The sequence below is a fragment of the Diorhabda sublineata genome, chromosome 5, assembly GCF_026230105.1.
Source record: "Diorhabda sublineata isolate icDioSubl1.1 chromosome 5, icDioSubl1.1, whole genome shotgun sequence".
Lineage (NCBI taxonomy): Eukaryota > Metazoa > Arthropoda > Insecta > Coleoptera > Chrysomelidae > Diorhabda > Diorhabda sublineata.
In genome coordinates this window covers 23,971,651-23,985,031 of record NC_079478.1, presented here as the reverse complement: position 1 = coordinate 23,985,031, position 13,381 = coordinate 23,971,651, and the positions used below count along the sequence as shown (strand labels likewise).

General features: G+C 30.3%; 1 protein-coding gene across 2 annotated transcripts in view; it reads right to left on the bottom strand.

Moving 5' to 3' along the window:
• The window catches only part of LOC130444254 (uncharacterized), an 87,066-nt gene that overhangs the window by 18,893 nt on the left and 54,792 nt on the right, over positions 1-13,381 (bottom strand). For both annotated transcript variants that reach the window (XM_056779317.1, XM_056779318.1), the window contains 6 exons: positions 8,696-8,836; positions 8,277-8,465; positions 4,902-5,111; positions 4,583-4,807; positions 3,961-4,197; positions 1,469-1,648 (listed from right to left, as the gene is read on the bottom strand). In XM_056779317.1, coding sequence (XP_056635295.1) covers positions 1,469-1,648; positions 3,961-4,197; positions 4,583-4,807; positions 4,902-5,111; positions 8,277-8,465; positions 8,696-8,836 — 1,182 coding nt within the window. The remainder of the gene's footprint in view (positions 1-1,468; positions 1,649-3,960; positions 4,198-4,582; positions 4,808-4,901; positions 5,112-8,276; positions 8,466-8,695; positions 8,837-13,381) is intronic.

Below are 13,381 nucleotides of genomic sequence, written 5' to 3'. Positions count from 1 at the left end.
GAATATGTAATACCAATCAATTTTCTACATTAAAGTATATTTAGTAGTATGTGTTAGATGTGTCTTTGATTGAGTAACTGAAGTTTAATATTATGTAGAATAATGATACTGGGACTCGAAATATCACTTTCCACATTTAAGACATCAATTCACATAACTAGTTTCTGCACGTTTTATTTTTGCACATTGTCTCGTCAATTTCTTTTTCTTTTGTGCCCCAAACATCTTGGTGAGTCGATAAGAAGTGTTTTTGATGACCGGTTAGAAGAGTACTGTCTCGTAGTAACAAAGTTTTCCTTTTGAAGCTCGAGTAAATCTTGGAAAACAGTTGCTGGTTCTCCTTTATTTTATATTCATCCTTGAATATCATCAGCTACTCACGAAAGAGTAATACCGATTTTATTTCAGGGATTCATATCAATAACAGAGTCACGGTTTTTGATTAAGTATTAAGATGAAAGAAGTTTGACACAGAAATGCTGTGATACCCTGTTTTAATACAAAAACACTTTCACTAATTTTGTGCAGAATCCCTATGAGATTATATTAATTGCATCACTAAGTTTTGTTCGGGAAAAATTCTACACTATAGATTCCTGACATTTTATTGCTTTATAAACTGATATACTGTATCCGATCAAGTGAGTTGTGTCTGAAAAGATGTTACCTTCTTCAGATAATTTGCTTACTTTCCATGTAGGTAGACCTTCATTGTCGGATCCAAGTTGTGTCTGACTTGCGATGGCTTACTTTGTCTTGGTATTTTAATATTAAAATTGGTTACTATTCTGAATACTTAAACTGCATTCACCACTTGTGCTCTGGAATGACTGTATTCAAGCCGTCTTAAATGAAATTTAATGAAGCTAACAATTCTCTTTTCGTGATGATTTATGGATTTTAGGTCAGTTTTGATAAAAAATCAATTTAAAATAACAAGTGAAAATTTTAAAAACATAAAATGGTCTTAGGAGTAAAAAGTTTAAAAAAAATAATTTTTCACCGGCCAATGTATTTAACGTAGCCTACAACACATTGGTGATATATTATTATTTATATTGACAAACTCAAAATTTCAAAATTTTGTGACTGATATCGCATGGATATATTCAATATTCTATCCAGTGTTATATCTCCTATTTTTCTATAAAGAAAAAATGCCGATTTGAGTCTGTCACTGGTTTTTTATTCTATAAGCAGTCTCCAATTTTATTTTATATAATTTAGTTCTCAAGAATACATCAATTTCTCTAAACTTCATTGTTACGAAATTTCATGAAAATGGCATATTTTGTATTGAAAGCCCATTGTAAAATTTGATTGAATATTGATAACAATTGAACACTAATTTCTATTAAACTAGAATTATTAAAAAAAATGTTTCTCCATATTCGTGAAGATTGCGCGGAAATTTTACTGCTGATTTCATAATTTATAAAAAAAATGTAATAAAAGTTTTACAACGTACCAGTTTGCCGTGTTTTTGGAATTTCAGTTCCAAAATTGTCTACACACCAGCAATAATCATTTGCACATTGCAACGGATTATAGTTACCATTTGAATCGCATTCTGGAGTTGGTAATGCTAAAGCCATACCTTCTCGCGTTCCTTCCATACTTTCAGAAAATTCATGGAGATATTCACACACTAAAATTAAAACGTAGATATAGCATGAAAATTTTTTATAGCACATATGTATTAAATCCTGTATTTTTAAGATTCTTAGAAAGCACAAGTATCTGCTATTTGTTCAATATTCAGTTGCATCAGTATTTAAACGGCAACTTCTTTTACCACAGCTTTTGTTTATAGACCCGCAGAGGAGAAAGACTTTTTCAAATAAGATTATTATGTGTTTAATTGGGAGAATCATTACAAGTCTCTATTTTCTCAATAGTTACTGAAATAGATGAAAAGATTTTTGAAAACGGAGTTTTCGAATCTCATGAATCATATTCCTTTAAATATAAGAGCATATATGTAGCTGCAGAATTTTCAATAACCTGTAAGAAATTACCTAAATAGAAAATGTTCAAATGGATAGATAGGAAGGGGTCTTGTAGTTGGCCGATCAGATTCCCAGACTCTACCGAATACTTCCGATGATATGAGAGTTTGAATTAGGAACGTGTTTGATGTAGTTATACCTGACAATTCAAGAAATATTAGACTATCATTTGGTAGGGTTACACTCAATATAGAAAATAATACCTACTCAATTTGAGCAACTATCATATTTTTTTTTATTATTCATTATTATTATCTGATAGAAGTTGAATACAACTGGGATATATGACACTGATTATCTTGATCAATTAGTAATTCAATTATACTTTAAGACCAGAATTAACATAAGGTGCCTTGATGGAACACAACTATTTGTGACAATACATTATTTTTAATGAAGTGATGATAGTTTTAGAACGGTTAGAAATAGGTATACCTATGCATAATGGAAAAAAACTGTACTATTAAATGAAGTTAAAATAGTGTTCTATTTAAAGTAATGAAGAAATTGGTGTCTGAATTCGGGCAAAGTGACACCCTATTATGAAATAATGCATAAATATCACAATTGGTATTTTAAGGTATCGTAAATTACTGTTGTGAACTTCACTCGTCTAAATTGAATGGGTTCCAGAATCAACTAACCAAGCATCTAAATTATTAATAGTTTTCATAAAATAATTCAGTAAATTTATAATAATTTAATAATTTTAATCACAAATATATTTGAGATGGAATATATTTTATATTTTCGAGCAAATGCAAAAAATATCCAACTAAATGAACTGTTCGTTCAGTGAAATTCTAGACTTTATGACTTTACTTAGCTTTTGTAAACTCAACAGTCTTAATCCGAGTACTATAAAATTCACGATTTATTCACCGAGTTGCAAAAATGTATCTCTTCTATCAAAGAGAATTTCGTTTCGGATTAAAATAAAACAATATTCTAGATTTTGAAGCAATCATAGACGTAGTTTGTAAAGAAGAAAATAATTGGAGAGAACTTGACATTTACATCCACAGCAACATTTTTCAGTGTCCTGTTCATTTACAAGGTAATGAGAATTGAATTTGAGCAGAAAATATATTACTAGTAGGAAACACAAGATACGATAATTGTTATATGAAAATAATAAATTGAAATTATTCCAATCCAAGAATATTTGATTAGAAAATTTAAGCAAGAAACCGAAGTGAAAATTAAAGGATTTCATTTAATAGAAAATTGACCTTGTGAAATAATTTTCGAAAAACACTTATCACTTAACTAAAATTTAGTGGAGAGAGGATATTTCTTTTTATTGTTAACCTATTGGGGACGCGAAAGTAATTTTCCCTGTTTGCTTAATTATATGTTATATGTCGATAAATGACCTAAAGATGGAGAGACAGAGAGATTAGACATGATGTGGAGCTCTTGGAAGTTAGTAAGTACCTAATTGATTTTTGATAAGATAGAGTATCAAGTTTGAAAATTTAGGAGAGGATCGATAGATGTAGTTACTTCGTTTAAGCAAAACCATTCTTGGATGATAATTGTAGGCGTAAATATATAATTTGAAGGAAGAGGAAATATATGGCAAACTTTTGCACGTTTCACCAAAATACAAGAAAAACAGAATTTGTAGTTCGCTGGTTCTCATACAAATAATTGAGCTACCAATGATAAAAACGACCTAAGCAATTTGAGTGGAGTTTATAATTGTATTTTATTAATGTCAATGTATCTAATAGAATTGAATTGAGGGTTGCTCTTTGTTTGTGGTGTGAAAACTAAAGATCTGTTGATTGATTGATTGATGTAAAATAATTAATATATATTTTGGGTTTATTTCAAGATGGAAAGTATTTTTCATTAAGAATACTTTTTCTGTTTTGACCTTTGCGAAGCATTCACAATGCTAAAAATAGACAAAGATGATAATATTTATAATTAATTGATTCCTTACTTGTTTGAGGACGATTGTCTATTTGGTTTCTATCAGATATTTCAGATTCTAGTTCTTCTTCTAAGACTGGACAACAAACTGCTTGCGTTGAACCAGGAACTGCTGTACATTCGTAAGAAGATGGACATACTATTCCATTTTCTGACCGTAATGCACACGCTACAGGAGCACCCCTGAGATCGTCTGTCAATGGAGTTCCAGTTTCACAAGGATTAGCGTACACTGCTTTTGGTCGACCTTCATAAAATAAATGATTAATCGTTTTCAAAATGAATCTTCATGTATACATTCATGTTGATGGAAAAAATGTAGACAAACATTATTAGAGGAGAGATTTTGAGAAATTGTAGACAAAAAAGTGACGAATGAAATTCTCAAAGGAAGGGGATTTAAATACTCATTCTATGTACAAGATCTACAAGGCCACGTGTAGTTATTAATCTAAAGTGTAAATTCATTTTTGAATTGAAAGTATAGATTCAATTATTGTCTTGGTAAAAAGTTAAAAATTGGAAATTCATGTGTGTTAGAAGATTATGTTTTTATTGAGTTAGTCTTGCAAGAATAAGTTTGGGTTGGGTATTTACTGAACGTAACGGCAATGAGACAAAAATAGACTTACATACAGGTACTGATGAACAGAAGAAATCACTACAAGATGATTCTTTGACATTTACACATTCTTCATCTTCTGGACACATGAATCCATCACATGGATCATCACATTTGCAAGTATGACAACCGTCTTCATCCAGTTTAAACCCATATTCGCACACTTGGGCACAATCAAGTTGATCACATTCTTTTCCGTTTTTATTCAGACTTCTGCCCATAACTTCATATCGAGCTAAATAAGGTAACAATATATACTCATGTTCCTGAATTTATATTATTTCACGTCTTTCCACCATTCCATGAATGGGAATAATAAAAATACTCACCATCTATTACAGAACAATTAATGTTTTCAGCTGGACCCATTGACCCTTTAAGTTTTCTACCTAATCGATCGACGCACCAACAAACCAATCCATTGCGGCTACATTGCTTTGCCTCGAATTGTCCATCGTTAGTACATTGAGGTACATAACCTCTTCCCCCTCTTTCGCTTATTGCAAATAATTCCGATAAAGCACGCTGATGAAGACATTCTAGAACAAAGTTTTATGATTATTGGTTAATACAAAAAAATCACATCCATCCCTATGGTACAAGAGATTGCGGATAAATAAGTGAGTGGTGGGTATAAAATATGACCATAGCAGATATTCAGTTATTTTCCTGAGCAATAATTTAAGAAACTGTATATATACGTTTTTTTGTAAAAAAGTGCTGCAGATGTATATATAGTTTTTACCTACATTTACCTACCTTTTACAGCAACTTCTAATATTTTTATCTTTATTGAGAGAAAATAGATTCCAATATCCGATAAAGTAACTAAATTTAAACCTGTATTACAAATAGGCATTTCATATCTTCTACAAAAGATGATAAAAAAACATTTCTACAAAGCCACTCCAGGGCAGCCTTATTAGTCTCTAAAGAAGACAACTTGATTATCGAAACGCGCGTATGACAATGTAATTGTGAGTGTTCTAAAAATTCCAACCTAATATTATTATTTCCAAATGAATGCAACAAATTTTTATATCTACTATTTACGAATAAATATTTGGGTCAAGATATTAAACATCTTTGTTAATAAGTGAGTTCTTCTTTTTTGATACATGATTTACTTATTATTTTCACCTGTAATATGAGTTTTATTTCATGGGATTGATGGGTTTCCGGTTCAGACCAGTAATACGCCAAGAACAACAACCCAATAATGAAAATGATAAAGTTCAGTCCCCGTTCGCAAGATTATAGTCCGACTACGATCTTAGTAATCTATGCAGAAAACTGATTCACATCTTATGAGGAAGTTGGCGTAGATGATCACGGACAGTCTAGATTAGATGTACGGAAATTGATATTGGTGAAGCTTTGAATTAAGTACGTATGCAATCAAATAAAAAAAAGAAACTGCTTGAAAGTTGCCGAAAGCTTCCAAAAATTTACAATTTTACCAAAAACATTAAGTAGTTACAAAAAAAGTAGTAACTACTCTTAGCTGGAAACCTACTCTCCACGGTTAATGCTTTCCGGTAAGAGAAAGACGCTATTTGTAAATATAGTATCTTGTTTCCGCTAAGTACGAGTTTTGTAAGACGAGTTACACTGGTAACAACAAAGAAATAAGACACCGATAGAATGCTGAATCGCTTTTCCGGAGTTATTTTCCACTCCAACATTGTGAGATCATTATGAAGATTTTATATAGCTTTCAAGCTGTGAGATTTTCATTTTTAGTTTTAGAATAAGTAAAATTTATTATTAAAAAGTAATTTTAGTAGATTAAAATGTTAATTGTCACAGATAGTAGGATTGCACATCGCTTCAACAAACAAAATTTGTGACACGGGTCTGTATTTACGGTTTGATGCAATCTGGGACTCATTCACTTTTGCAAAATTAAATACAAATCATAATTCCATTATTGAACTTAAAAGTGAAATAATGATTGTAAATGAGATAGATGAATTAAATAAACCAAAAAATAGAAAATATTTGCTCATACGAAAAGGTGACAGAAAAGCATACTATTCTAAATATAGCTACAGAAGAAAAGAAAATTCAAAATTATTTCTATATGTACTTATTATTACTCCACAAAACTATATCTATCTAATAAGGGTAGTTTTCCAATTCAGGTAATTTATATTTTAGAATTTGATTCTGAGTGTGAAGTACACATTGACGAAATTCATATTAAACAATTCGAAAATCATCAAACTGAACTTATAATAATTAACTTTCCAAACTGAACATTTTATCGAAAATTATCTGATTTTTATATGGATCCAATTAAATTACATTCAAACGAGTTAAAATTTAATAATATTCAATGAACCTTAGATATTCAGAATCAATAAAGTCACCAAAATTTGAGCATTATTCAAGCAAGGAGAACCTGACGAAGAAACAAATACCAAGAAATCCAGGATAGTGCACAGAATTTGGAACTCTGCAGTTTAACAGATTTCCTCAATTTTTGTCTAGCAGCGGAGGGACATATAAGGAAACATGAAATTAGTAGTATGCATTTCGAAGTTTCTACTTTTTACATTTTGCACATTTTTAGAAGATGTGATTAGTGAATGTCCAATAGATTACCTTCATCATGAACATCAAAATAAGAATAAAATCAAAATAGAACTTTGTTGTAATAAGAAAAATTAATTAATATAAATACGCAAATTGTCAGTGTCAATATCAAAAGGTCTAAGAAATAAGAAATTAAAGAAATTATATACTTTATCATTATTTTGGAGTTTCTTGAAATATCGTTGAAATTTATGTTTAAACATTTTATATCACATTCTTACAAAAAATAATTATTGCAGGCATATGCAGAATCTTTAAAAACAGATAACCTCGTCTCTAAGATATGTAGAAAACTGGAAATTATTTGGGTTTGCTTAGTAAAAAATTTTTCGTAACGTATTAACGATAAAAAAATGTATACACTCTAACTCAAAGATTGTCTGGCAAGAGCTTTTATACTTGTTTGTAATAATAGCTGCTGCTCTTTAAGTACCTTTTGTCATACTCCTTATGGTAATTGTTCGATCTTGATCAACTAAATTTAAAATTATATTTTCTTAATAAATGTTTCTTGTTGTTCTTGGCCTACCGGAATTCATTATCTTGGTCGAACATTTCCAGTTTCTCGACAATATCGTTCAAAGCCTCCAAGTGTATTCAACACTAGAGTTGATTAACAATATCTAATATTACAAATAACAAGGTTTCAAAAATGTAATTATTTTCGACTCATCGTCACAACTATTAATAAATAAGAGTTTACCATTACAAATTTAGACAAAATTTTAATTCATATAATATATGATAATTACTATCAACTTAATCATACAACTCTCGATTATTAATAAAATTTTCAAATAAAAACATTTCAAAAACGGTATCGAGATTTACCAATTAAAATTTGATTAATAAATCTAACTTGAAAAAGTTATGTTCAATACTACTCGGTAAGAACCGTGTAAGTTCTATGAGAGTCAGATATAAAAACAGATGCATCAGTTTCTAAAACATATTCATTTAAAATTTAGAAATATTTGGAACTTAGAAATTAAGCTATATCAGTCTATATTATATTCAGCAAGTCGGCTGATATAATGATTTTCATGCAGTGTATTATAAGATGAATTGAAATTTGAAATGATCCTTTCAGTAGCATTAGGCATTACCTGTAATATTCTCTGGATGAATGCATGAAAGTCCGCATTTTTCGGTACCACAACACTTTTGAACGGATGGACATTCCAAATCATGACTACATATTTTACCACAGGGCAGGTTCCCTTGCATCTCATTTGGGCACATTCCGGTTTTCTGGATTTTCAGTGACGCTGGACAACAAACGCCATAATCGTTACCTATAATGACAGTCATAAAGCATTTCTCTACTTCAAATCTTTTCTCTAGTGAAATTCCAAGAGGTAAGCTGATTAGCTGATTGAGACATAGGAATATATTATATATATATATATATATATATATATATATATATATATATATATATATATATATATATATATATATAGGTGCACTTTGGTATTTTATTGCCATAACCCCACAAAAATCATCTTTATAAATGAGTACATACCTGTTTGAACTAAACATTGATAAAGCGGAGGGCATTGTGGTTTTCCTAGATCATTCCCGCATAAAAAGGGTCGTACAGTTTCACTGATACGAAGAGGGTCGCCTACTGGACAAATATTATCCAAGCTTCTTCCACGTTTACCTGCAAATTTCATTAAATATACAATATTAACAATCATTATTGAGGTTAAACACATAAGTTATAGAGGTTTTAGAAAATACCTCAAGGCAATAATGAGTGTTATTTTGGACTAAATTTTCATTATATTGAACAAAATGATCAGTGTGGTAATAAAAAACTGATTTAAATAAACTCAGTGTTATCTATACATATCTTTTAAATTTTGAGAAAACAAATTCTACGTCATTAGCAGCTACCTAAACTATGGAAAATTGAACTTCATTGTAATGACCTAACCTGGTCTAACATGTAAAAATTTGATGACATTCATAATCTAACCAATGAAAATTCACAACAATTTGAATAGCAACGATAATCAATAAACTTGGTATTCATCTCAACATGTTTTGGTATAATGATATAATTATCATTTTAAAGAAATATAGAAATGTTTCATTACTCTAAGGTAGAGGAGGATCAATGTTACTCACAATGTTAATGTTACACTTATATAAACTTACACATTCTTATAAACGTTTTTACTCTCTTTCCAAAAAGATTTGTCAGAAAGTGATCAAAATTTGATTGTAATTTATTACTTAATTGGTTGATTCTATTTTATTCTAATTTTTTGTCTAATGAAATCCATTTAAAAATTGTAATAATGAGAGAAACTGTTTTTAATTTGGATATATAAATTATAAATTAGTAGGTCAACAATCTATTAAAATTAGTGTAAATAATTCAATTCTCATTATTCCCTTACATATACATTTCATACAACATATTACTTATATGTATAATGAATTATTCAAATTAAACGGATGTTCAATTTTCAAATTTTGTCATAATAATTCATTGATTAAAACGAACTTGATTTAAAAAAAAATATAAGTAATGAAAGCTTGTTTACTCTATCAATCAAATGTGTGAATATGGAGCAGGTCTAATGATATCAATCTATCATGACTGGTTGACGTTCTTGAGTAGTTTTTCAAATCAAATCACTATCAAGGCAATGCCAATATTTCAGACACGAAAATTGATGATACGCATTAAGTCATGTTGCTTCTTTCTTTGTGTTTTTGATATATGAGCTTCAAATGTCAGACACTAGTCAACAATATCTGACTCTAGATCGTCACACCACTCCTTTATTTACCATCTGAGAAACAGGATCTGAATCAAACAACAAAGGTTCTTCACTGCCTAAATGTATTTTTCCTTAATTATGTTTTCCAAACATAACTATTTCCATGAACAGTGATATTGTTCATACTCAAGAACTCAGTTTTAGAAGCAGAAGAAACTGACGATACAGTTATATTTCCAGTTCTAGGTCTTTCCTCGAATGCTGTACGTAAATAATCGTTATATTATGTGAAGCTGTATATGTTAACATATCCGGATTATGTTTACTTAATATGTCGACAAATATTTTTCCAAAAGTATTTGAAGCCAAATCTTCTCGATATCTTTCTTTTTACTTCAGATCCCCATTTCTATGCATGACCTAAGATGTCGACACAAGACAACCGCAGATAATTGATGAGAGAGTTGATTGTGACTGTATGACATGCAACAATAAATACTGCTACAATGATATTGGGAACAATAATAGGCGCCTTAATATATATATAAAAAAATATACTATATATTTATGATATGATTGAAAACGAGCCTCTTACAAAATATTCTCATTTGATGGAAACAATCCTAAAAAGATGATAAATTATAGTTTAGATGAAAAAGAATTGCATAATTCAGGACTACTTTTTGAAAGCAACAGTATTTTTAGAAATTTGTACAAGCAAAATTAATAATTTTTCATTTCATTTCAAAATTTAAACGTAATCGTACATTCAATTATCCATGATACAAAATATGATTGATTATAGAATAACAATAATAAATGAATTAACTTTATGGTGCGTGAGACATTTTATAATATGTTTTCAATAAGAGCGACTTAGAAAGAGCCGATAGTATTTTTGTTTTTATATAGGACTTTGGTTGAAATAAGGATCCATTATTACACTCTAAAATTCAATCAACACACTGCTAAGCGAACATAAAACGATTTGAGAAAAAATGATTCACTTCAGAAGTGAGAAGAACAATGCTTTTTATGCATATGATAAACGTTGAAGTAAGGTCAGTTAGTTTCCAAGAATTGATCAACTTCCGATTGTGGTTTAAATAAGCCAAATTATGTTCTAATGAATTACCTATTAAGAAATAATTTTCGTGAAGACAACTAATCTACAATACCCAAGTTTTGTTAAAATGACTAAAAATTTATACTGCTTAATCAAAATTTTTCTGTGAAAAGTTTGTAGTTGATTATCAGATAAGAAGCGTGAAATTGAAATTCCATTCTTACATAATTATTCACATTGTGCTTCCTGTTTTTGTTAATTAATAGGTTAAGGTAGTGAAATAATCAACGGTTTTGACATGTCAATAGAAATCAATATGTAAAGGCGTTTTACCTAGAAAGGCAACCATGCAAAGATGAGTGCAACAATAGCAAGGTTTGATCGATAAAGGCTTCGGTGTCAGGTTGAGCATTTAGAACAAAATATGTATGCTAGAAATATGGTTAATTATTGAGCATACAGTAGCTTTAAACCTCCAATAAGTGGTGATGAATAAACTATATATCAAATCGATCAGAAAATCCTGTGCTAATAGACAAAGTTTTTCTAATTAGAGCAAAAAAATAAGTTATTTATAAGAATAGTTTTGGAATCAAGAAGATATATCTCACAAAACAAATAAAGAAAGGCTTTGTATAAAAACTTTATATTTAAATTATTGTTATGAAAGTGACAAGAGATATTGCTGAAAGTTATTTTTAAGTGTATAAAATATACGGCAACATTGAAATTCAAGTAAAATGATGGAGTAGGGCAGAAATTGATTTTAAAAGTAGCGCTAGATGATGATATTTTATTCGTAAATGTTAGTTACACTGGAATATAATCACGTGCTGAATATATTACAGCTAAAAGAAGTATTAGAAGTTCAAAATATTGATGCAAGTTTCTATCTTTTTTGCAAGATATACGAGTATCAATTGAGAACAAAAGATATACATAGGACCATGCACAGTGATGATTTTTAAGGCTTAGATACTTTTGCAACGAATTGTGGCCTCAAAAGAGACAAAAGAGATTGGTAATTTCCATTTCTGCTTTAGATATGCCATGAATTTCATTTCGAATTTTGAGGATCATTTGTTTTTTTTATAGGTTTAGAATAAAAAAGGTGATATTTTTTATCCCCATATCACGCATAGTAACAAACTGGCATGTGATAGATGAACCATCCGTGTTTGATCATTTAAGTATAAGATTCGATCTAGAGACAATAGCAACTTGTCTAAGGGAAATACGAGCTCCAAAACTCCCCAACAGCTTCCAACTGAATTTGGAGTATTCTCTCTATAACATAGAAGGGGCCTCCAACAACTTGCCCTACTTAATCAAAGTGGCATATAAAAACAACTGCCTAGTAAAATAAGGGGTAACCCATAGAAATATGCTTTACAGGTATAGAGAAGTGGGCCGCTTAATATATGTAGTTCAACAATGCAACGAATACTAGAAATTCGGCAAACTATAGAACAGTTCTAGCAAATTATGCCAAGTAATTCAGAAATTCTAAAAGAAGAACTTAGAGAGTGCGAGGGAATACATGAGTTAGCCCCAGCACAACGTCTCCAAAAAGTCTTAGCCAAATTAAACAGAATCGGACAATTTCAAAAGCCAAACAGTATATTGCAGCAATGAGTGAGAAAGTTCAGAGGTACTTCTAACGACTCACTTTTTCAGCTCAGAATTTGCAAGTCCCTTGAATCCAACCTAATTATGGGATATATACCCAAAATATGGAAAGAGGCAAAAGTAGTGTTCATACCAAAAACGGACGAGAGACCAGAAGATCAATAGAGAAAGCTATAGAAAAATATATCAGAAGCATGACTCTCGCATGAAAGCAGCTCCACACAAAAAAACTCGTTTATCAAAAAATAAGTCCACTAAATGCACATAAAGTCATAGAAAAGGTTATTGACAGCGAAAATATCGCTCTAGTATCCTTCGTTGAAATAGAAGGCCTTTTGACAGCACCTCACATAAGGAGGTGGAAATTCGTATTTTTAAATGGAATGAGGCAATGCTAAAACAAGGTATAGTAACTACGGAAACACTTCCACTATTACCACAGTGAAAGGCAGACTGCAAGGCGAAGCCCTATCACTTGTTGTCATTGGTAGTAGACAAAATTCTTATTAGACTTATCAGCGCTGGAATCACAGTTCTAGGCTACCAAGATGATCTGGTAGTGATAGTAATTTTCGAAGTGACCATCAATGACAGCCAATAATCAGTCAATATAGGTCTTTAGACCAAAATGGAAGCTCTTCATACCACTAGAATAATCACCGACTATTTTTAGGTAAAATTGCAGCAAACAAATATGCTCAAGAGTTTCTGATTAGAAACCTTTCTTAAAAACTTATTCGCATTTTCTTCGCTAGCCAAGCAACCTTGAAGGTACTGA